This window comes from Haliotis rubra, unplaced genomic scaffold, assembly GCF_003918875.1.
Source record: "Haliotis rubra isolate DU_JTF1 unplaced genomic scaffold, ASM391887v1 Scf61, whole genome shotgun sequence".
NCBI lineage: Eukaryota > Metazoa > Mollusca > Gastropoda > Lepetellida > Haliotidae > Haliotis > Haliotis rubra.
Genome location: NW_025767313.1, coordinates 1,343,584 through 1,370,577, shown reverse-complemented (window position 1 = coordinate 1,370,577; position 26,994 = coordinate 1,343,584). Strand labels below are relative to the sequence as shown.

General features: G+C 40.3%; 1 protein-coding gene across 3 annotated transcripts; it reads right to left on the bottom strand.

Moving 5' to 3' along the window:
* Positions 1-1,558: 1,558 nt before the first annotated feature.
* Positions 1,559-16,404, bottom strand: LOC124255791 (organic cation transporter protein-like). Of its 3 annotated transcripts, none has more exons than XM_046689714.1 (10): positions 16,119-16,404; positions 15,164-15,482; positions 12,729-12,959; positions 11,501-11,697; positions 10,254-10,568; positions 9,848-9,982; positions 6,564-6,649; positions 5,844-5,964; positions 3,285-3,357; positions 1,559-2,442 (listed from the first exon to the last, which is right to left on the bottom strand). In XM_046689714.1, exons 2-10 carry the CDS (start codon positions 15,470-15,472, stop codon positions 2,290-2,292), a joined length of 1,620 nt encoding a protein of 539 aa, XP_046545670.1. In that variant the 5' UTR covers positions 15,473-15,482; positions 16,119-16,404; the 3' UTR covers positions 1,559-2,289. The 3 variants fall into 3 exon arrangements, with proteins under 3 accessions (XP_046545670.1, XP_046545669.1, XP_046545671.1); XM_046689713.1 differs by lacking the exon at positions 16,119-16,404 and adding an exon at positions 15,976-16,101; XM_046689715.1 differs by lacking the exons at positions 1,559-2,442; positions 3,285-3,357; positions 16,119-16,404 and adding an exon at positions 15,976-16,101 and having other exon boundaries at positions 5,018-5,964.
* Positions 16,405-26,994: the final 10,590 nt, after the last annotated feature.

Genomic DNA, 26,994 nt, shown 5'->3' with positions numbered 1-26,994 from the left:
GGTCAAATTCCAACAAAACCTATACAGTCCCTTTTCATGCTGGTGCTAATTCATTTAATGATTCGACTTTAATCTTCCTGACTGTCATGCTACATATTGACACAAAATTTATGTAAAATATTTGACGGTGAAGACGCTGTTTGTAGTGAGCACAAAAGTTTACCAGCAGCATCCTGACGGTGGGTGGAAATTAATACTGGCATATTTAGTAGATGTTTAGCTATGTTGGCACAGCTTAGAGGCAAATCACTTCACACCAAGTATTATAGTCCCCATAAAACAGAGTAAATGTTCAACTCTTAAATCAGCACATTCTCACAGACAACACTCTCAGATCCAGTGCATCGACCAGACTCACTGATATTCATGATAAAAGATCTTAATATGGAATCAAACTTAAAGCAAATTCACATCAACAAAACATACAGATCTTCTCTTTCATTATTATACATGTTCATAACAAATCTCTAAAATAATACTTCACGTTTCCCTGGAACAAGTCCACATCATTTGCAACACAAGCACTGAGATAGTAAGATTCCTTGAAATCTCACCTGTTATCACACGGAATCTTATTATCACAAAAACATAATATAAAATAGGTATTTGCAAGTTCCTGCAAAAGCATCAAAAGCCACATCATTTGCAACACAAGCAATGCGATAGCAAGATTCTTTGAAATCTCATCTGTTATCACACGGAATCTTATTATCCGAAGACATAATAAAATATGGGTATTTGCACCTTCCTGCATCAAAAGGCCCTGAACCCCTCACTGATCCCTGTAGTTCCCCAAAGCTCCCAGCATGTTATGGTTCCATGTACTCCCAGTCCTTGACCTTCATCAACACAACTTCTCAAGACTGAATAAGCTTCATGGTTGTTCAAGTGAAAGTACAAAAGTAACAGATAATATAAAATACAAGGGTTTCACAATAATCTCAAGAATGGGACCTTGACCATGGATAGATACATCACGAAATTTTCATCTCGTAGGATTTGTAAAGATACATGCAACGAAAAACACTCTTGTCTATATAGGTTACCACGATACCAAAAAGTACCAATGACATAACGTGACTGCTGACCTCAACCTTCCCATCTTAATCAGGCCCCATCTTAAAGATTGCTATCAGGTGAAAATGGCCTTTCACCCGATAGCATGTGACAAAGAATTCCCTTGGTCCACATGAAATATGATGATTGAAGGATACTGTCTAACATGTCTAATGCCAGTTGTCTTTGTGCTGTGTATGCTCCAACTACTTAGTACATCAGAGGTAACCTTTACCTTTGACATAAATGCAATTAACATATGAAATGTCAAGAAAGACAAAAACATAAACCTTCATGCCTATAGAGGAGACTGTGCACATAAATATGACAATGATATAATCATGTTTCACAATAATTTGAATTCTGATCTTGACCTTAAACTAATCTTAACAAAAAAACATTAATAATAAATCACTATTCCAGAGAAGGAATATACCAAACTATTTTTGATAAAGTGTAACCACAAACTTTTTTGTTGTTTTTTTTCTCTCATGACCTTCACCTTTGACCTTTTCATTACACTTGCTTAAAGCACTCCCAGGGTAACTTGAAAGAAGAACCGGTGCATGGAAAAATCAATAATCTTAACATAGCAGTCCTACCAAAAATCATCCCTTCCAGTTGACATAGATTTTATTATTGAATCCTTCCATAAAATAAAAAACCCAATCATTCATCCATAAAACGAATTGGACCAACACTCATTTTCACACCTAAAGTGTTCCATCGATGGATGAAGCTTTTACTGCAGTGATTCTTCTCACAAACTGGTTATCATCATTTAGCAATGATACAACGTCAAACAATGGATGACTTTACATAGTTTTGATGAATTTCTGTGTAGAAAAGTCATAATGTTTAAAAATGATCCTACTTAAGAAGAAACATCACAGAAGGTTTGTAAGGCTGTGTAAATACCAAATACTTGAGTATTGTCACATATTGCCTCTGACAAAAACATATAGATAATGTAACTGTAGCTGAATTTCCCACAGCTTCTGTTTGTCAGTGTAGGATGATTCAAATCATTGTATTTTGAAAAATTAAAATTAACTCGTAACTTCATAACACTTCAAGACGCACTCCAATTCAGACACACACTTAAATACCCCAAAGTCACAGAAATAATTAGATATGTTAGACATAAACAATATCAAAATATATTCTCTAGAAAGATATGTTGGGTTATTCTCTTGTCATCAAGGATGCTGTATTAGAGGATATGGTGGCGGGTCAAGATGTCGGCTTCTTGTGCCAGCCCTCGATCTCCTCCACGGTTTCAGGGAGGGGTCGGTTCCGGGTCTCAGGAAGCAACAACACACAACCTGCTCCGATGATTGTCAGCACACCAAACAGAACAAAAGGAACCTCAGGGATCTTCTTGGCCTGTGAATTTAATTGCCATCAGAAATGGTTTGTAACTTTCCTAATACAAAGAGCCAGCTTGGCTGTACATGTATGCTACACTTCTATCAAACTGAAATAAACCAGTGATTGAGATAATGAGCATCATACAATGACAAGCCATGAACTAAGGCACAGTGTTGATTTAATAAGTTAATGGCGAAATACAAAACGTTAAACATTTTTTCTTGTCCAAAAGACAAAAAGATTGGGCAAAAGTGCACCACTTATGGTCACCTTCTCCCTAAGTCTTAATGGGTTCTGGGGTTCAATCTGGGAATTCATCAACATCCAGAAAATACTTCTCACATTCGCCTTACAAAACATTTTTCTAACTGTAGAACAGCCAGGTAATCAACAAGAGTGTGCAGTGAAATTTCAATTTCACACGTACAACTTGCACACCTGGCTGTTCTACCAGCAAGTGGTCCTCCCTCGTAAGACATAGCGAAACATGACAACAAAATAATGATCGTTTGTTAAACAACTTTTCTATTCGGGTTTCCACAATTATGAGACAAATCATCAGAGTTGGTCTGTCGATTTCATGTTACTGTGCAAAGTTTGATTTTTTTGCATTTATTAGATTTTGTGTTAGTGAGCAATTCATTGGTCTCAAATGAAGTCAAACGGACTATAGTTTCTCTGCCATTGCTTTTAGATATACAGTGTTTTCTTGGGCCTTGCAAAGTGATCAAAGGGCTGGTCTATGTTTCATCTTCAAACAGACAGTGAATGTGTCATGTGAGGTTCAAATGTAAAATCACAATAAGTATAATTCAAAACATTGATGTAGAAGTAAAAAATGAAAACAATCCACTTACCACATACACAATGAGAGGAGCAGAAATGCTACCAATATTCTCAAAGAATGATGCAATTCCCACCGCTTGATTCCTGATCAAACAGAAACATGCCAGAATCAACAGATACACAGTGACTCACAACAGTGCAGGGGACCAAACTGACTCACAACAGTGCATGGGACCAAACAGACTCACAACAGTGCAGGGGGCCAGACTCACAACAGTGCAGGGGATCAAACAGACTCACAACAGTGCAGGGGACCAAACAGACTCACAACTGACTCACAAAAGTGCAGGGGACCAAACAGACTTACAACAGTGCAGGGGACCAAACACACTCACAATTGACTCACAACAGTGCAGGGGACCGAAACAGACTCACAATTGACTCACAACAGTGCAGGGGATCAAACAGACACACAACAATGCAGGGGACCAAACAGACTCACAACTGACTCACAACAGTGCAGGGGACCAAACAGACTCACAACTGACTCACAACAGTGCAGGGGACCAAACAGACTCACAACTGACTCACAAAAGTGCAGGGGATCAAACAGACACACAACAGTGCAGGGGACCAAACAGACTCACAACTGACTCACAACAGTGCAGGAGATCAAACAGACTCACAACTGACTCACAACAGTGCAGGGGACCAAACAGACTTACAACAGTGCAGGGGACCAAACAGACTCACAATTGACTCACAACAGTGCAGGGGACCAAACAGACACACAACAGTGCAGGGGACCAAACAGACTCACAACTGACTCACAACAGTGCAGGGGACCAGACTCACAACTGACTCACAACAGTGCAGGGGACCAAACAGACTCACAACAGTGCAGGGGATCAGACTCACAACTGACTCACAACAGTGCAGGGGATCAAACAGACTCACAACAGTGCAGGGGATCAAACAGATTCACAATTGACTCACAACAGTGCAGGGGACCAAACAGACTCACAACAGTGCAGGGGACCAAACAGACTCACAATTGACTCACAACAGTGCAGGGGATCAAACAGACACACAACAGTTCAGGGGACCAAACACACTCACAACTGACTCACAACAGTGCAGGGGGCCAAACAGACTCACAACAGTGCAGGGGACCAAACAGACTCACAATTGACTCACAACAGTGCAGGGGACCAAACAGACACACAACAGTGCAGGGGACCAAACAGACTCACAACTGACTCACAACAGTGCAGGGGACCAGACTCACAACTGACTCACAACAGTGCAGGGGACCAAACACTCACAACAGTGCAGGGGATCAGACTCACAACTGACTCACAACAGTGCAGGGGATCAAACAGACTCACAACAGTGCAGGGGACCAAACAGACTCACAACTGACTCACAACAGTGCAGGGGACCAGACTCACAACTGACTCACAACAGTGCAGGGGATCAAACAGACTCACAACAGTGCAGGGGACCAGACTCACAACTGACTCACAACAGTGCAGGGGACCAAACAGACTTACAACAGTGCAGGGGACCAAACAGACTCACAATTGACTCACAACAGTTCAGGGGACCAAACAGACTTACAACAGTGCAGGGGACCAAACAGACTCACAACAGTGCAAATTTCCCATTTAATACTTGCAAAAATTCCAAAACAAAACCATGTATATGTACTATTGTTATAAATGTGTAATATGTTTATTGAAGTGAAACTCTTGACCAGTAGAACAGTGGCAACAAATTTGTCCCTGGATTGAGGTGTTTGCATCAACTCCAAAGTATGTGATGGAGCAACACCATACAGGTATGGACCCTGAGAAACTGGTGGCAAGTCTGGAAGACAGCAGGTCAAAGTGTAATGAATGTGTAACACACATGAACAGATTCAGTGGTGGAAGCATGATGGCTGGGGAAGCATGATGGCTGGGGAGTCATAACCTACACATGAAGATCTGATTTGGTCGTGGTTCAGGGAATCTGACTGGAAATCTGTATAGGGACCCAAATCTTCTAGCGTCACCTATTTCAATTTTCAAGAATTCCACAGGACAGAATCGTATTCAGTCAGTTCCAAGGAGGTGTAGAGCAGTGACAACAGCACACTGTGGTGACACCAGGTACTGATAAGAATGCCGCCCTCATTGACGAACATGTTTTGTAACAGGACAATCAGTATTGCCATTATATTTACAGAACATGTGACTAAATCTCATCCGTGTATCAGTCAAAATTAAATGAATGAATGCACTTCTAAATGAACACAGTAAATTGTTTCAAACTTTGTGAAAGCTTTTCCTTTCTGGAAGAGTGTAAAAGGCAGTTTATAACCAAGGTCTGCCAGTTAAAATTTAAAACCTATCAGTAGATCTTATTTCAGAAAGAAACACCTTTTACAAGGTTACTATGAGACAGCAATCCCTACTTCATTATAGGCAAAAGTGGCTGTAGGTTTATAAAAATAAATATGAATTAAATTCATCGTTTCAAATGTACCACATACTTTGTGGCCGGTACACAAGAGGCTGTTGTTATCATTCAGTTTCCGTTTCAGTGCATGACTAGTTAAATTAAGCATTTTCCTTGCTACAACCTACCTGACAGAGGTAGGGAATGTTTCGGCTGCAAGCAGGTAGATCGTGGAGTAGGAGCCAGTAATGCCAAACTTCCCTATCATCACCAAAGCCAGCTTCAGATGGGATAGATTGGCCCCACTCTCTGAAAACAACATGGACACAGCTCAAGGCCCTGGGCCAGTGAATGTATGATTTATACACGAAAATGTTATATACACCAGGGTGCCTTTGTACAAAGCCACTACAGTTGTAAGTCTATGTTAATAATGTGGAACATAGTCAAAATATTCTTTGTCAAGCTCCTGTATGGGACTGTCATTTGGCTATAAGCAGCATTGTTTATGATGTATTGCGTTTTGGGCTTCAAAGAAAATATCATTTAAATGTTTCGACTTAAGCAATTACATGGCATGTTTGTTATTTTGATTGCTTGATATTAAACATAAAGTGTTCATGAATTCATATTTGTATTCATTACTATATATTCGAAAAACATATCATATTCACCTCATGGTGTATTCATTGCATCCCTATTACAAAGACTCCTATGCTTGGTAGGTCGGAAAGTGAAATGTATGCACCAGATTGAGAACTAGTGAGTGCACATTATCAGCAAACTGTCCCACTACATGTAGGTAAAGTGCTGTCATGGCCCTCTATCTGTATGTCTCTATCTTATCAATAAAATCACGTACTGCAAGAAACTATGTAAATGCCATCTTTCCTTGTAGACAGACATACCTGCTTCAGCTGGAACAAAGATGGCCGCTATGTTGGTCACTCCACAGATTAACAGAAACACACACACTGGCACTCGACGTCCCATCCTGGCAACAGTATCAATGATACATCACATCATTACCTCATCACTATCACAAAACATAAACTCTGCTGTCTTGGTCTTGCATGAACATATAAATTGCATGGCACCTGACTGACAAACAGTAATTTGTTTCTACTGTTGATAAGAGAATGGCCATTGTTTGTGGTGCATTATTACAACACTGTTGTCTACAGATGTTGTTGTGTTGATGATTCAATAAACAGTCTTTGGAATTATTATCATTGGCATATTTATTGCAACAATTAGCTTCAGTATGAATCTGTTTAAGAGAATACCTAAAAACAGGGTCCTACTATGCATAAATCTGCTATGAGGTACCCCGGTACTTACAAAATACATCAGACTCCCTTCATTGAAACAAGGGCCTGAGATGAGGTATATGCCATATATGACGTTTTGAGAGTAATTGCTTGTGAACTTACAGGTTCTACAGGTGCTGTACTGCTTTTGTTGACTTAGGTTTTGTCGGGTAGTGTTTATATATTAAGTAGTGATGTTTTGAGAGTAAATGATATACTCCAGTGAGTATATCATTAGTGTTGAGATATCAATCTTAAGAACAAAAGAACAAAGTCAATGATAATCCTTTGCTCAAATCTCATGACTTTGGATTGTTTTAGTAAATTGGTTATTGAGTTAAAGCAATTAGTAACGTTGGTGAAAAAGTCAGCTGCAGAATGAATTTATCACCAAGTGCGAAATCGGCTATGCTGGTAGTGCTTGTTACATCTCCAAAGAATGAACGAATGAAAGGACGAATGAATTCATCCTATCATGACGAATGCTTTGGTACGTGTGACAATTATAGACAGCCTTCTATCATCAGGGATACAAGTTCAAAGTTAACAGAAGGAGGGCAGAGAAGACATACTGGAAATATACACAGCCCAGGTGCAGTGCCATGTCATGACAGTGGACTGCATGGTCAACGCTGTTGGCAATGGTCACAACCACCGTGCCCCAGACTACGTTACTGAAGTTGATGCATTCAAAGCCAAGCTCCACGATCAGGCCAGATCTGACGCTACAACCCCCATTCCTCAGATCTACCAAGATGAAATTGCCAAGTTGCGGAGAAACCCAGATGTAGCACCTGACGCCCTTCTGAGACTGATTCCCACATACGATGCCATGAGGACGAGTATGTACCGCCAGAGACACACTACCAAGACTGTCCCAGACCTACAGGACCAGTGGACCAGGACAGAGGCAGGGGAAAGATTCTTACATCGACTGGAGGGACAGTCTCCTATCTTCATATTCACCACTGACAAGACTCTATAACTGCTAAGTGATGCTGACGTCCTATTTGCTGACGGGACTTTCTCAACATGCCCTAGGCTCTTCGACCAGATATATTCCATCCATGCTGAATTCCAAGAACATATGTTGCCACTCATGTATGGACTCATGTCAGACAGAACCGAGGACTCATACACACGGATGTTTACCTATCTGAAGCAGACCTCGGCGAACCTAGGACATCAGCTGGTACCAACAACTTTCCAGATGGACTTTGAGCGTGTGTCACACAATGCTGTTGCTGCTGTCTTCCCTGGAACCCAGAAACGTGGTTGTTTTTTCCACTACACACAGTGTATATGGCATCGTGTCCAAAAGATCGGACTAGCAGTGGAGCACAGTAGTGCAGTGGTAAGGGGTCTGCCTATCATGCTGAAGGCCCGGGTTTGATCCCCGGTGGAGGCACCTAGGTTCGGGTCCCGAGGTGGGCACATTTGCGTAGTATCATTGGACAAGATACTTAGATCCACATTGTCCCAGTTCACCCAGCTGTAAAATGGGTACCTGTGAGGCTGTGCTGGCAATGTGAGTGTTAAGTTCATTGCGCCTAACAGGCAGCATGGCTGTATGCTCCCCAGGGAGTTGAAAAAGTATCGGAAAGTACGATAGTGTCCTATAACCGGGGATAGTAATGTACGTAGCGCCGTGAGCAGGCAATGTGCCTGGATATGAGTGCCATATAAGCGGACTATTAATATTACTATTACTAGCAACTGAATACAAACACGATAAGGATGTAACCAAGCTTGTGAGATGAGCGGCTGCACTTCCCCTTGTGCCCGAGGACAAAGTTGAAGATGTTGGGTAGACGCCATCAGTAATGCTCAAGGTGAAAAGGCAACACAGCTGATGGACTATGTCGGGTCAACCTGGATCGAAAGCTCTTGGCCACTGTCCATGTGGAACCACTTTGGCAATGATGGACATTGTACCAACAACAATCTTGAAGGCTGGCACCATGAAATAAACAAATTTGCAAAGAAAACCCATCCGAACATCTATGAACTCATACGTCTCATTCAGAAAGAACAGTCAGTGGCTGAGGTTAAGATCCAGCAGATCCAAGGACATGGCAGAGGACGTGTTAGGAAGAGGAAGTATCGGCAAACTGACATGAAAATCAGATCTCTGAAGGATGACTTGATTGCCCAGAGACTGTGAAATGGACTACACAGATCACGTCTCAGAACTCCTTCACCTGGGATAGACATTGCAGACTGTGTGGGTACCTAAATGCTTGTTTAGCTGTATCAATGCTAGTTTTCAATGAAAGAATGATTTATCGATTTTACACGTGTTGATCATGCTCGTTGTATGCTTTATATTTGTTTGAAACATTTCGCATATTCAGATTCTATTGAATGTTTAAACCAGTGCTAATCCATGTTGTGTTCACTTTTTGCCTATGAGATTAAGTCAGCCAAGCGCAACAATAGTCCGCGATGCCCGCAGAGTCGACACTAATTTTGGGTGGTAAATCTTCATTTGTCGACTTCCCGGGCTTGAACCGTATATTATATATATCACAGATTTAATTAATGTACTGATGCACTGTGAATGTACACCTGATGATAGAACACACAATATGTCTTCTCATATACATTTGTATTTATCAATGTCACGGACTATAGAGATTTTCAGAACCACAGCCACAAAGCTCAACTGAATTTTTTAGAAATAATTGAGGCAATGTATAATATTCAGATTTGAATTTTGTGGTCACACACAGTCTAACACACACATCCTTCAGCACATTATAGAACTCAACATAATAAATATTTACTTTGTCATGTAAGAATTAATGCAATGGATTTAATGAGCAAACAATTTGAAGATATATGTTCATAACACTTTCATTGGAATGGTCACATGCACTTACCAATAAATGACCAGCATGCATATAACATAGGCTGGGATCTCAACAGCTCCCATCAGACACAGGTTGAGGTATGGGTTGCCATGGAGATTCGGAGTATTGAAGGACAACCCAAAATAACTTAAACTGTTCACAAAACTGAAAAAAAAGAGAAAATAACTCAAAAGGTGTGTATATTAGGAAAACAAACAGTCAAACAACATGCTAACAGACTTCTTCTGTAATTTTATTGAGAAAACATTGCATAAATAACAACTATTCATTATCATAGAAAATTGATGAGCTTCCAAGATAATTCCTTGAAACCATTTTCCGATATAAGACATCAATATTGATTTTCTTCAATCTTATAGTAGAAAGCAGGAAAAAATTCAGAAAGATATGTGTTGGTAACTGAACTGATACTTACAATAAAAACCACAGCAGTATTGAATAAAGTCGTATTCGTGTCGTCTTCACCAGATCTAGAATTCCAGGCTGAGCTTTATTGTTGCCAGCACTGATTGCACTCGACTCCTGAGGATCCTGCAGAGTTAAGGCTTGAGTCTCACCCTCCCCATCAACCAGAACATGCCCATTATGACCAGCTGAGGAACTGGGGGCGTCAAGCAACACATCCAGGTTGGATGGAAGTCTATTTAACTTGCTTGCCCATCTAATCACAGCTTTGGCTTGTCTTATTTTCTTCTGAGATAATAACCACGGGAGAGATTCTGGGAGACACCTAAGTGGAAATATTAAAAGTTCAGATGTGTTGATTTAATAAACAAGCAAAAACAATCCCAAATGGTGGCATGTACTACTATACACTGTGTTAATAACAAAAATGAACTAAAGAGGACAACAGAGGTGTGTAGTAAAAAATGAATGCTTGAGACGACTTGATCAATAATGGGTCATGATCCCTTCATGATTCTCTACTTGTTGGCAGGTTTGTTGCTTAACACATAGCAACAGTACTTGTATATGGCAGTGGTCTGAAAATAATCGAGTCGTGAGCAGACAATCAAGTGATCAACGGCATGAGCATCCATCAACGCAACTCAGATACAATGACATGTGTCAACTAAGTCAGGCAACAAGAGCACAACTGTCTTCATCCCTAGATACTCCAGGACAATCATGAGAATCATGGTGTTTTGTAGTGACATGGAAGGCATGAAACATAACGATCATTCATTATGGCCAACACTACTATTCTTGGGGGGAATAAATTGTACTTATTAGGGACCATTCATAATTCATGGCAAGCGGGGGCTGATGATGATTTTATGCAGAAGCGTGTACAATGTGAATGACCTCCCTAAAACGTATGTACAACAGGAAGTAAACTTTCCCCCCCCCTGCATATCATGTACAAAATCAATGCCCCTCCCCCTACCCACCCATTTTTGAGCATAATTTTTAAATATTCATATGCACCAAATTGCTGATCCTCTCTTGTACATGTGCCCCCCACCTACCCAAAACAAAATGGGTGAGTGACCCCCCAAAAAAACCCACACACAACCCCCAAAAACAAAATTAAAAAAACCAAAAACAACAACAACAACAAAAATCATCACCTCCCTAGCCAGCCATAAATTGTGATCAGTCCCTTAGGTCAGCAGGCAAGCATCTATTTCACTGACACAGATACAAAATCACAGTTATTACCATATATAGACAATGGCCAACATATTAGGCAGGGACACCAGCATCTCCAGTTTGCGCCAGTCTCGCACAAGGTACGCAAACAAAGACAGCAACATGACCCCGACAGCCCAAAAGATCTGCATGGCGATGGACGGAAGAGTGCGGTGCAAAGCGGGAAACACCTCTGTCATCATTACATATGCACTCAGTGCTATGCCCTGCAAACAAGAACATGGGGGTGACAACGCATGTACAGTGAAATCAATAGACATTTGGTACAACTTACACTGAAAATAACAAAGAAAGTACTGTATTCTGGTACTAATAGCTGTAGATATTTAGTCTTGGACAGAAAATATTTTACAAACTCAGAGAAAAGCTTTATTTTCAGACACATAGGAAATCTAATTTTGCCAGAAATGTATGTTTTGAGAAAAAATATTATTTTATACTTATCCTGAATCATACTATTTGCTTCTCTCTTCCTTTAAATTGAGAAAACAAGTTATGCTCCACAAGAACGGGTAAAACATCTCACCTGAATGCATCAAACCACAGCACATGGATGCCAGCCTCCCACGTGATCAACCAGTGACTGTTACACTCTCCATTTTTGTAATATACAACTAGGGGGATACTTTGGCATATAAATCAGGATAAGTATAAAATAATAGTTTTCCTTACCCTGACTCCAACTGAGCTTGAAACTGTTGGAAGGTGGTGGGCAGTTGTATTATTCTTGCTTGTCTAAAGACAGTCCATATGTTAAGAATGGAGAGAGTGACAATCGCTGGATGATCACATGGGAGGCTGGTGTGCATGTCAGGTGGTGTGGTGCGTTGGGGTGTGATGTTTTCAGGGTCTGTTCCATAATAGTTGGTTTTTACAATAATACGAAATAATAATGCCCCTTTAATTGTCATCTTTACTCTGAATCAGTATCTCTTTCCTTCTATTCTATGATCAGATAAAGCATCCATATAAGGTCACACCACGCTTTCAGTGTCCAAAGCAACCAAATTGACAATGAAATTCAATAATATTGGTAAGTTGACACCTGATTGATTAAAAAGCAAGGCATCATCCATTTTGACTGGACAGTCAAAAGTTCCTTCAGTGTTGAGCCTTTGTGTCCTACATTGGGGTTTTGTCAGAGCTTGATGAAGACGAGGTATCAATAGATGCATAACTGGTTAAAATGGTGATTGTGACATGACGACATGTACTCCAGATCAAGTTTCATGTTTACCATATTGAGAAATCCCACCACGGCTCGCAACAGTGTAAAAGCAACATAGTTCTGTACAAATGCAACAGCAAAGCCGATGACAGCTTGAATACCGAGACAGGTCAGGAGGAGAATCTTTCTGCCAAATCGGTCAGAAAACGGAGTGAGGATCACTGCTCCTGATGCTGTGCCAATCATGTAGATGGTTGTAGACAGTTCCACCAGGTAATTCCTGTCACACACCAGGTCCCACTGGAAGCAAACATTCCAAAGTCTCAAACAAGAACACCACAATGTCACTTCATTTAGGTAAGTCACAATGCATAGTCTAAGAATACCTTCATTGGGATTAGTCACAACACTCTGTAGTGTTTCCCCCTGGCAGTTGTAGCATCACACAGCACCCTGCATTTTCACTTGACACCTTGGCCTTTTTACTTGGTGCCCTGCCCTTATTTGTAATACAGTCATATATATATGTGGTTGTTTTTACTTTCTATTTTATGTAGAAGTTTAGTAAAATAACTGTGCTCTTTGAGCCTTTAAGAATCATATGCATATCTGATTCTTAAGTTAATACTTGGAAATCTATCATTACATATCCTGTTTGGAATAAGGGCGCCCCTTTTGAAATTCTGTTGCCCTGCTCTTTTGGGATCCAGGGGGAAACACTACTCTGTACTCTGGTCAAGTCACAATGCATAGTGTATGGATACCTTCATTAGGTCTAGGCACTCTGTACTTTGATAGGTCAAGTCATAATGCATAGTGTATGGATACCTTCATTAGGTCTAGGCACTCTGTACTTTGATAGGTCAAGTCATAATGCATAGTGTATGGATACCTTCATTAGGTCTAGGCACTCTGTACTCTGGTCAAGTCACAATGCATAGTGTATGGATACCTTCATTAGGTCTAGGCACTCTGTACTTTGATAGGTCAAGTCATAATGCATAGTGTATGGATACCTTCATTAGGTCTAGGCACTCTGTACTTTGATAGGTCAAGTCATAATGCATAGTGTATGGATACCTTCATTAGGTCTAGTCACTCTGTACTTTGATAGGTCAAGTCATAATGCATAGTGTATGGATACCTTCATTAGGTCTAGTCACTCTGTACTTTGATAGGTCAAGTCATAATGCATAGTGTATGGATACCTTCATTAGGTCTAGTCACTCTGTACTTTGATAGGTCAAGTCATAATGCATAGTGTATGGATACCTTCATTAGGTCTAGTCAGTTGCATAGCGCAAGGAATATTAGGCCCAGTCACAACACTTCACACTTCACTAGGTCAGGTCACAATGCATAGTGTAAGGAATATTAGGTCTAGTCACAACACTTCACACTTCATTAGGTTAAGTCACAATGTATAGTTTAAGGAATATTAGGTCTAGTCACAACACTTCACACTTCATTAGGTTAAGTCACAATGTATAGTGTAAGTATTACCTACATTAGCTCTAGTTACAATGTGTAAGTAATAAGTTCTGTATGTCTTCAAAACACACTTCCTTAAGTTTCATCACAACAATAACACACATGGTACATTGCATCAGCCATAGTACAGCAGGTCACTCAGAGGCTTACACACTGTACATCACAGCTTGTAGCAGCAAACATTTGAAAACATCCACACTGATTCATTACGTCAATGTGCATGATGTAAGAACATCCCAGCAGGAAAAAAAAGAAAACCATTTAGTCCATTTGTAATGAACTAATATAGCACACATTACAACAGTTAACTGAAGCTTTTGTATGACGGATAATGTCTTGTCTTGTCTCATGAATTAATACATTGGATTTAACATGTAAAAAGGAAGATATGCAATCAAGGTGAGAGTTTTTTAAATCATTGCTGCAGACATTTAGTGTCACTAGGTAAATGAAAGATCAAGTTCTACAATCATAGTGTCCAACCATCTATATACACATAGTCCCGAAAAGAAGGGTCACAAGTTCCATGCCAGGCAACAAAAATCAAGGTACAATTTGAGGTACATCTCTGACAAAAATCTTGATTTAGTCCAAAAGCTCTTTAACTATTATTAGTTTATTTGACTCAAACATCGCACGTTTATATGCTTTAGTTTGGTCTCTTGTCATTTCCTTTCATGGGAAATCCAACTCTTTAACAACATACAAAATGCTAACATACTGAAATTTCACGTTTAAAAATGTGTGCCAGAGCTTTGAGATGAAAACAAAACACAAAAATGATATTCCACTGGCATATGGTTTTAGTAACATACAAGATGTAAGATTATAGTCTTTTTTAAAAAGATATCTCCTCTACTTAATTTTTCACTTGAATTATTTGTGTTAACTATTTCTCACTATCACAACACCATCACCTCTATAACATGGTGACAAGTAGTGAATATTATAATAACCAAAATGTGTGCTACATACATTTTCATGACAATTCTAAGCATTTGAATGCAACATACCTCTTCTACAATGCTGGAACCATTGAGCATGTTATCATACTGCCAGGTACTGCATGCAACCGTCTCATTGACAGCGTATGTTCCATTTGAGACTGTAAGTGTAATATCACACTTCCCTGCTACAACATGATGACCATCGTCGACTGTTCCGTTTGGAATTGTGCAGGTATGGTCAGGGACTGCACCCAGAAATATGATGCTAAACGTGTGCCAGGCGCCTCTCATGTACAACAGACCAAGGAGGGTATACACAAGCATCTGATAGCAGCCATAGCCTCCCAGTTTCTGTTGAATAGCCTCAACTTCCATGGTGATGATTCTGAAACAAGGGTTATATGAAAAAGTATTAAACAACATTCAACAGCTAAACCACATTTCCTCTAAGGGTAAGACTGTGATACAGACAACGGTCATTGGTGTCTCCCCATTTCATATGAATACCTTAAACGTTACTACAATATTCTCATCACTTCCATAAGTTGGTGCAGGATGATGAAATATGCACCTCAAATAGGCGGCGGATCTAAAAGTAAACTTAAAGTTAACAAGGCTGTGACAATACCAACCAGGCATATGCACATCTACAGTCTTATCTCTACTTTATATCACAAGTTGCACTTTGTTATACTCAAAATTGAAAGAGTTAATACTTCAAAATCAGCATGTGGGATATGAATTACTGGTTCGGTGATTTATTCAAATATCGCGAATCGCAAATGGCATGTTGAATGAGAGTAAATCCTGAGCAGTTTGTTATGGTTGTATCCAACAGTTGGATTAAACATAGATCTAATATGAAATTCACTCGTCACCTTAAAATTGATTAGAATCATTGAAGTGTTCTCAAGGTTAGATAGTAACATGCCGTTCAAAGGTAGACAACTCTCAGTTTCATGATATTGACACACCGCTAAAACACTGGTTTCGTTTCATTCAACAATTTCGTAGTACTTACCCGTACGTGTATTCAGCTGGTGGCCCTGGCAGACTCTACATCGCTACCATTTGGATTATATATGTAGATCTACATGGCATTTCGACAAACATAAACGATTCTGCTAAAACAAAGTTGCATCAGCTCTGACGCAATATCGTCCTCACTAACATCAGCAATGCAACCTGAACAAAATAACGTGTAACATCACGCTTCACGTCAATCAGTACAGTTAACTTACCGTATTTCCTCTAATAAGCGCCTCAAACGTTTATTTTTTTTCAACGGACTTCCAGACCCGGCGCTTATAAATATTGGAGACCCGGCGCCTATTGCGCTTTCTGGGAGTGATTAATTGTTAGTGGGCATTACGTCAAAGTTAGTGACGGGAAGCTGCGAACAAGTGTGTTGACCAATGCATGATTTTCCTGAACATATACATTAAATTTTACTCCATCAAAAAACAATTCCTATCTACCTCTGTTTTCTTGAACAATTAAACATTGACGCTGAAATTCAGAAAATCATACACTGAAACACTTGTTTACAACTCCCCGTCGCCGTGACTTTGACGTAACGCCCATTAACATTTTTTCGTACGTATTATACTCTAGTACCAGTGAAAACATGATGAAACAATTTCTGAAAGTTCCTTTCAAAGTTTTATTTGAAAACTATACAACATAATCAAAGAAACGGCGCTAAGTAGAGGCCCGGCGCTTAGTTGGGAATAGGCGCTTATAAGAGGAAATACGATAATTGTTATTGTATGTACGAATACCTGATGTCAAAACTAAAAGTAAATGGAACACGGGATAATATATTTCGCCTAGATTTCTATTGTATCACATTAAGTAACACACGTGCCTGTAGATATTGATTTTTAAAAGTTTTAAAACAATTACCTTCTTCATAGATGGGATATACCTTTACGGGGAGGCAATGTCTGGCTTCAAGCATCAGCTCTTATCGGCGTAACATAATAGGTTCCTAATGTAGACGTAACATGAATTTATCCTTTGTAATTTGGCATATGAATCTGAGATTAAGATCAATAAATATATACTCATGCCAATAATGGTTGTCATCCCCTCCCCACCCCAACCCCCACACACCTCACCCCGCACCCACACACCCCTCTCCAATTAAAAAATGGAAGGGGGTGACAACCATTATTGGCATGAGTATATAACGGACGAAATTTTAAAGTGCAATGAAAATATGGCAAGTAACATGATTTTATGTACATTTTCAACACATAATGATGTAAGTTAGGATGTCCTATACTGTTACAGATCGACATGAATCCTCCAGGGTGATATAACTACGAACGTAAAACACGACAACGACTAAAACAAATACAACACACATACACTTCGATCGCATCGTTTGCACGCGGAGTGATGGTGTTGCACCGGCGCGTTTCGTAGACAGAAGTTAAACTGGTTTGATTTACCCTTCCGTTAAATGGACGAGGTGTCAATGCGTGGAGGTGAGCTCATATTACATGATAGGAAATACGCACGCAGCAAACAGCAGCAGACGTGATACCTCACTAGCCCCAATAGCCGTACTGTGTGATACTAACAGTAGATATGTAGTAGGGCGAAGTAACAGACGCGTTGTGGCTCCACATGGGGACACCCGGTGTGCAATAGTTATAGGTCGGAAGGTAGACGAAATAATATCAGTACTGAAAAACCTTCCTATTATAGAGTGACTTGGGCTGCACAGTTGATTGTCACAAGCTGTCAGTCGTCGCTCGATACCAACTGTTTGGTTGACCACCTGTGTGATACTAACAGTAGATATGTAGTAGGGCGAAGTAACAGACGCGTTGCTCCACATGGGGACACCCGGTGTGCCTTGAAAAAAGATGTAGCCTATCTGTAGTTATAGCCTGTCTAACAGTCCCTGAGCCATAATACTTTCACTTTAACCCAATACTGCCTGTAATAATCCAAACGATGTAAGTGAAGCCAATCTGGATGTCCTCAGATTGCCTCAATATCACTATGCTTTCAAAATTAGGATTCAGATTTAAACCCACGGGCTTTACGCTTTATATTGCCGTTTTCATTCCATGTTATAAAATTGAGGGAGGCTTAGACATACACGTGCATTCTGTTATCTGAAAGGGAAACGTATTTCGATCTTTAATGACCGGTATATTCTTTCCTCTTCTGTGAAATGTATACGATCATCGGCAGAGTGCATCCTCAAATTTCCAATGCATGATTTCTCTTGCACATTACTCCAAATTGTTTGGTAAATTGATACTTTTATTTCTGGCTATGGTAGGTAATGACTAGAGGGTCTATATAATAAGGCCTTGGAGACCACTCTATTGTGAAAACTGACCAGGAATAATGAACAAAACGATATCTGTCGTAATAATAATAATTTCGTTGAGAAACATCATGCATAAATGCATGCACACATAGGTATTGACGCTACGCGGTGGGTGGATCAGGTAAAGCTTAATGGGGGAAGTGTCCGCATCTGACGCCTAGATCCAGGTTCGATTCCGTACAAACGTACAAAGTGGGTGTAGTTGTGTCTGCAGTCGTAGTATGGCTGGAATATTGCTAAAACCAGCGTTAACCAATATACATTCACTATGTTTTGGTCAGGATGTGATGTAACAAAGTACTGTTGATTTGAAACTCCCCATTCTCTTATTCAGTTTATGAAACCCCGTCTTAACGAACTGACCGCTCTATGGCTGAAGAGGCGGTGGGGTAGCCCAGTGGTTAAAGCGTTCGCTCGTCACGCCGAAGACTCGGGTTCGATTCCCCACATGGGTACAATGTGTGAAGCTCATTTCTGGTGTCCCCCGCCACGATGTTGCTGGAATATTGCTAAAGCGGTGTAAAACCCACTCACTCACACTCACGTTATGGCTGAAATACAGACTTGCATAAGTCTCTAAGGTAATAATTAATAGTTCAAATGAAAATTTCTTAAAAAATATATATAACAGACTAGAGTCTCTAGATTGTACTGTCTGCTAATCTAGACTTGCCTTTTTAAAGGATAGACCTACTGCACATCCATGGGCTTAGCATTCAGTTCAGCTTTGGAGCAAGGCTAGCGGAAATATTAAGACGTTAAAATTTAACCCACAGACTGCCCAGTACTGTGAACGATTGATTAGAACACTTTTCTCGGTGATTGGCCCCTGGCTTTCATGAATCAACGGCTCAGATGTGGGCAATTAGGACAGACGGAAGCAATCTGACTGCAATCTACTCTCTAATCACAACACCGGCTGCTGGCTATCAGATAATCTTACTTTGTTTTATCATTCCACAAACGAAATTAGTTTGAATATTTACTCACACCCACGGAAATAATTTCAGCGGTTATCTGACCATGTCTGGATTAGGTTAAGGAATTCGGACTTAATCCCGGTACCATAGTGACGGAATTCCATCCCTATAATTCCTTTCGATTCACAATCCCCGACTATTCCAAAACACACACACTCCCATTTATGTGCCTGAAGCCATTTTTCCCAAAGACCACCCCACACATTTATGTACACGCCCTCTTTACAGCTCATAGCCATCATATACCAACACTCCTCCCAATCCCTGAATGTAAAACCCCCCCTATCTGCCTATCCCTACACATCATCGTCCTAATGTCTCTCCTTACACACCCTCCTGTCTAAAGCCATCGTTACCAGATACTCCGCCTCCGCTGCCTATTCCAAAAATCCCGAAAGCAGATGTCTCCCTGCCCCAAGCCATCATGCCCAAACATTCCCCCCAACCCCTGTATGAACACCCTCGGCTCCACTGTCTACAACCGTCACCCTCACCCATTCTCCTCCCTGTCCCCAACAGTTCCTCCCTACATTATCTATCTCCCTGCCTAATCCGAAACACACCCCTCCTACATCCATCATCCCCCGCCTAGAGCCACCACCCCCATCCCTAGCTCGCCCGCCCGTCTTCACGAGAAGCGTAGTTGAGCCCAGAGGGAGCAGACAATACCAGTCATTTAAATGTCAACAAATCACATTCCAGTTGACGAGCAGGAGTCCCGTTACACCTGTAGGTGTCAGAATCGTGAAGTTAGTGAAAACGAAGACGATATTTATATACTTCTCTTGCTGTTTATGAAATCCAGTGTCTCATTTCATAGTCACATCAACCTGAGCTCGATTCGTACACTATTTTGGTCATGTTGAAATATTACTCATCAAATACACATACTCATATATCAAATATATAACAAGGAAGAAATAGTACATTATGGTTATTTATAATATTGCTATCATATGACCGATACTTACAAATATTTTAGTGCATCTGTATTGTATATACGTAATATATATATCTACGTTCATAGGCCAAGAGTCATGCTTTTTCACGTGCATAATACGAACGTGCATAGATCCCTTGGTTCAAAAGTGATTATCTCAAATCACATTGCTGATATTCTGTTAAAATGTGGTTATGCCTTTGTTTGTTTGTTTATTGTTTAAGGCCGCAGACAGCCCTATTCCAGCTGTATGGCGGTAGTTTGGATCAGCCAATCTAGTATCTGAGCATACGGTCACATGCATCATATGGTAGTCGTTCATTGTGGGGAATAAACAATACATCTGATACGTTGGTAGGCAATCCAGTGAAATCATACTCATTGGTTGTGTTCTTTTATCTTCCCTACCTCTAAGGCGCTACCATTGCCTGTACAGAGTAGCGTCTCTTGGGCACGTTAGAAATCCATGGTTCCAATCCCGGTTCGATCTGCATGCTAAATCAAACCCGTCTCATGTCGCTGTGCATAGCAGATCAGACGGGGCACGTACATTTCATGTACACTGTGTGAAGCAAGGTATGCCGGGCTCATGCCTTTCACGTGCAACTGTGTGAAGCATATTAGATCAGGCTAAGGTATTTCACGTGCACTGTTTTCGGTAGATCAGACCGGGCTCATGCAGTTCACGTGCACTGTGTGAAGCATATCATACCGGGCTCATGCATTTCAAGTGCACTATGCATGGCAGATCAGACTGTTTCACGGGTTCATGCATTTCACGTGCACTGTGTACGGCAAATCAGACCGGGAGCATGTTTTCACGTGCAAGTATGCATGACAGATCAGATTGTTTCACGGGCTCATGCATTTCACGTGCAACTGTGTGAAGCATATCAGACCGGGCTCATGCATTTCAAGTGCACTGTTTACGGAAAATCAGACCGTTCTCAATTCTCTTCCCACAGAGGTTACTCCTGTCATATCTTCCTACGTGAGCGTTCAAGACTCGTGATTGGAGGCAATCAGATTTAGTTGTGCAATCAGCGACGTTGTTTCAAAAGTGATCATTCGCAAGGCCTCGGTAATTTCCGTATGCTTCGAGAAAACTAAACCTCTTCCCCTGCGCGATGCGCAAACGTTTCTTCTAGACAGAACTCAGTCATGTTATGGCGGATCAGTGGCGTCTCCATCGCCCTCGTTGACAACGGATAAGCTTGCCATTAAACGTCTTGTGTGTAACATCAACACAAGTCCCCGGCAGATGGGGGGATATTTGTGGCCCCACATTTGCTTGTGTTAGTCAAGTTGAATCTAAGTCGATGTAACACGTGTTCTGATTGGATAGAAAGAAGGGAGATAATTCGTGTTGCGATCTTTTGCCGCTAGGGGATTTTACTAGAACCGGGAAATATGGCCGTATTAGAACAGAGGTTCGTAGGGAGATATGACAAGTAACCTCTGTGGGAAGAGAATGACCGTTCTCATGCATTTCACGTGCACTATGCATGGCAGATCAGACTGTTTCACAGGTTCATGTATTTCACGTTCACTGTATACCGCAGCTCAGACCGGGCTCTTGTCTGTCTCACAGTCCCTGAACCACATTATTTTTTTCCCACTGCCAAGCTCTCTCTGCAGTGCTAAAGCCCTAACTAAAGCAAGTCTAGATTTCCTCAGGTTCTGAATCTCTGGTCTCCCTGGGGCTCCTTTTCAATTTAAATGGGCTTGTTTGTTACTATCAAAATTATATATATTCAGAGACTAAGCATTAGTCTAACCGGGCTCATGCATTTGATTTGTGCAGTATAGTCCACACCACACAGATCACAAATTTCACTTGCACAATGGGTATTTGGACCGATGGGGTACAGCAAATAATCTACTTTTACCATCTATTTCGCTTCAGACCGTTTGTTCAGGAAACTCTACGCTAAGCTTTAAGGGCCTCGATGGTATCAGAAACTGACACAGTGTACACAGGGTAATCAGGAATTGCTGGTTTGACAGGCATGATGATAATGTGTAGACAGACGAGCAAAGACACTTGTGAAAGACCTCCGGGAAACGTTGAGACTGCCACCTGTTATGACTAAAGCGCCTGTAAAATCCTGCCGTATTGATATTGTCTCCTCCACGTTCAGATTCGGGGCAAAACCCCTGGAATGTGGCTCAGTGCTTTATAACTGGGTTCGCACTGCACAGACGTTTGTTTGAAATCCAACACAGGTATAAAACAATAAAACATGTACTTTGACCCCCATCGAAGCCCGAAGGCGAAGACATGTCCTTATCGACTATGGTGGCTACTGAACAATGATAGACATACACATGAAAGTACACATGTGGTGTTTTGCTATTATTTCCCCCAAAATGACGTAAATATTTTGAAAAGGGTTTTGATTGCCACAAACATTGTAGTACACGCTGTCAAAACACTACAGATATCCTTAACAGAGTTGAGCATGGGATATAATGAAAATCATGATTTTGTTGATTCGCACGTGCATGTGATGTGCCAACACTGCAACAGTGTCATACACAGTAGACTGAGATTGTTAGTGGTGTACCTGTTAAAGGCAAACATCAAAATTATCCGCGAACGAGCTATTTGAATGTTGCAGATGGATGCTTCAAACAGTCATTACACATTGCCATCACCGCCATATAGCGGCCACAACAAACACACAAATATTGCCAGCTGTTTGAATGTACAAGGCAGGCCATCATCACATTAATGAGACGCGACAACAAGACTGGCCAGATACCAGGCAGTCCCAGAACTTGAGGACCGAGGATGACCACCCCGCAACACTTCTAAAGTCCCTACATAATAAATTGATGGAAACAAATAATTCCATATAAACAGAAAAAAAGCCTAATTGAGACGAGAGATTTTGAGGAAATCTAGACTTACTTCTATTCACGTAAAGCTTATGTACTGCAGAACTCGCTATGCGGGAGAAATAATGTGGTTCGTGGACTTTGAGACAGACTACATCAGCCTGAACACAGTGATGAGAACTGCATGGGTGCTGTTGTCAGCATCCGGGCATATCGACCATTTCAGGGCATGTCACGAACCCGTCAACTGGGCGAGGAAAGTGAGGCGTTGACATATAAGTCACAATCAAAACACTTCTGAAAACATTTACGTTACTTGTTTTCGAAAATAATCCCAAAGGACCACGCATGTACCTTCTTTAATTTAACATTCAACAAAATTACAACACCTCCGTACATATATGTATTATACTACCCAAGTGTTACAGTAACACACACATTTTATGGCCTGACTGAAACCAAGATGTGTGTTGGAATCTTCTGATTTGGCAAAACCTTGTGCGACAGACTTTAAAACCAGGAAACAAAACAATGAAGTAAAAATTCTTTATTTAGAGGAGTTCTAGACAGTACGTTGGAACACGTGATTCTTAAATTTAACTGATCTCAATAACGAAACTGTTATATTTATCATATAGGACACACATATTGACAAGTTTTACCACGTCAGTAAGGACCTTACTTCTGTAAACAGACATGAAGCAGGGTACGTAAATCTAGAAAAAGGTGATGTGTCGAAGTTTCGAACTCGGTCTTGTTAAGTGTCACTCAGATAAGCTTGCGAAGTGTCAGGCATGTAATAATGGTAAAATATTATTGTCAAAACGCTACAGTATTAAGTAACTTCAGTAGTTTCTGATAAATGGGGGTGGTAGGGTAGCCTTGTGGTTAAAGCGTTCGCTCATCAGACCCGGGTTCGATTCCCCACATGGGTACAATGTGTAAAGCCCATTTCTGGTGTCCCCCACCTTGATATTCCTGGAATATTGCTGAAAGCGGCGTAAAACTATAGGCACTCACTCACTCTGTAAATGTGTCCCAGCTGCAGACACTGTGTAGTAAGTAAAACAAGGACGCCAACTACCAAAATATCAAAGGCACCATTTTAACAGGTGTTTAATGCTTCAGTTTCAAATTAGGAGATAAACATCATGTGTTGGCCAATTTAGCACAGGAATTCATTTGGAACCGACGCCGTCAGCCGGAGGTTTCAAATGAAATATTCCCGTGCTTCAAATACTCAATAACGTCCGGACATTGGCCAACACATGATGTTTATCGACATTGTAAGCACAAAAGTAAGCCAAAAGGTCCACACACGTTTTTGTGTCTGCACTCATTGACATCGAGTACGGGTACAGCATTGAAATGTCATCAGCCGGCCGTTTCGACTGTCTCCCATGGTAGCATCTGGAACTGCTCATTTGTGACGTCATTCGGACTTTACGTCACAATATGATTTAATGACGTCATCACAGCTGACGACGTAACAATACAATGGTGTGAGCGATGTTTGTATGTATTAATACGCAGCGAATTTCCGGGAATCGAATACCATTTGATCACGTGTTTCAACCAATCAGATTAAACAACACAGTGACTTTTGGTTTACAATCGCTATTATTGACTTGGTTGACACATGTCATCGTATCCCAATTGCGTAGATCGATGCTCATGCTGCTGATCACTGGATTGACTAGTCCAGACCTGATTATTTACAGACCGCCGCCATACAGCTGGAATATTGTTGAGTGCGGCGTAAAACTAAACTCACTCACTCACTCCATGTCGTTTTCAACATATTATGCAGTAACATTATGTCGAAAGAAAATATCGTTTTTGTTTCCTATTACCAAAACCATCCTCCGCATTCTTAGGGAACAAATATAGAAGGACAAATTGGATATTTTACCTGTCGGAATAATATGAATCTCTATTTCCACGAATTATCTTATGATTTTATGAAATCAATCGGAATGTGTTGTTTTGAACTGGGCAATTAATTGACCTTATTCATATTTTGTCATCTAAATAATATTGAATATGTCGCCCACGCACGCTTTAACCTTTTCACCACTATATAGTATAACGCCTTGTGTGTCTCCTCTAAAAGACCTGAACTTTGTGATCTAAGGAACTTTATGAGAAAATTATGGACATGTTTATTTTAACAAAATTGATAGAAAAGGTCAGTTTTTATGGTGACGGTAAACCACCCTTCGCCTGTCAATCGCACGACCAGTAGCGAGATGTGCTGCTCTGTAGCCCCGTCGCCGTGATTCATATGACTGTGTCCGTAATGATGAATGTTTAGGTAGCGTTTGTTGTTACGACATTCCTGAAATAATATCATGTCTCAATCTCTTTTAAGTCAAGAAATTGAATTCCGTTTTAAACAAAGTGTAATCAACACGAACACGACATCGCTATTAGAGAGCCTAGATTGCCGGATTAAGGGAATCAAACGCAGAAGGTTTAACATGCCTGCAAAGGTTAAATGTCGCCTGGCGGACATCCATGATTAATTACCAGTACCCGGTTACATCTGACACATTATTGATTGATATCTCACACCTGAGGAATGCATTTCAAGTGATATTGACAACACTGGCATAAATAACATTAACATTGAAATCAATCCCACTGTACTGAAATGGACATAGTTTCTTTTGACAGTTTTGTTGTAAACACGCTCGACCTGACATGATTTCGAGTATCATGTGTGTATATCTATTTCGATGATGGATCTTTGGACTTTGAAATGTGATGTCTATGCGGATACCGTTATCGATTTCCCTACTTACAATGTATGGAATTAATTCTCGGTTTTGTCTTTCCTGTATATTGATGTCTTTATAGCTTCCAAAGGCTATTATTCCGTATACCATAGGAACAGATTATATCACTCGTTGCACATTTTCATCATATATGTACCCTGAATGTTAGTGGAAATATGTTATCCTTGTACGTAACCATGCAATATGTTTCTTAACTATTAATAAACATGCATGTAGATGAGTACAGGAGGTTTAGAATAGAATAGATTAGAATAATACTTTAATGCCTTTTCAGGAATTTGTGTTACATCAGCAGAGCTACTGACACATTAGAGAGATACCAAACATATTTACATAAATTCTTTGATTTAGGTATCTTCACATTTGTTTAAGAGAGATATGGTACTCGGAATAAAGGGTGTACGGGCTCTCTTAGTTTTCACAATTGGAACTTTGTAGCGGCGGCCTGAAGGGAGGAGGTTGGATTCCGAATTTAAGTAGTGAGTTAGGTCAGATATAATTTTGACAGCTTGATTCACGATTTGTCGCTCATATATTGATGGTAAACATTCAAATCTGACTCCAGTCCTAAATCTGATTTTACTTGTAGTATTAACAATTTTGTATATTTTAGATTTGAGATGAACTGAGAGAGTCCCGTACCAACAGTGGAGGGAAAATGTTAAAATACTCTGAATAAAGTATGCATAAAATGATGACATCACAGATGGGTTAACATTAACATAATTGAAAACATATTTAAATAAATAAATAAATAAATAAATAAATAAATAAATAAATAAATAAATAAATAAATAAATAAATAAATAAATAAATAAATAAATAAATAAATAAATAAATATCAATCAATCAATCAATCCCTCTATGCGCTTCGTTAGAAAGTAGAGTCGGGGCTCAGCTGAAGAGGGTTGACTCTCTCTATGATGTCACTATTCTATGACGTCAGTCCGAACAGTGATGAGGTTTCTCCATGACGTCACTACTCT

Bases quoted from the DNA above. Each gene is read 5' to 3' on its own strand.
- LOC124255791 (XM_046689714.1), bottom strand. From the start codon at position 15,472: ATGGAAGTTGAGGCTATTCAACAGAAACTGGGAGGCTATGGCTGCTAT. The intron at 10,569-11,500 runs GTAATAACTGTG...ATTTCCACTTAG, and splicing joins TTGGCCATTGTCTATATATG to GTGTCTCCCAGAATCTCTCC. The intron at 9,983-10,253 runs GTAAGTATCAGT...CTTTTTTTTCAG, and splicing joins ATACTGCTGTGGTTTTTATT to TTTTGTGAACAGTTTAAGTT.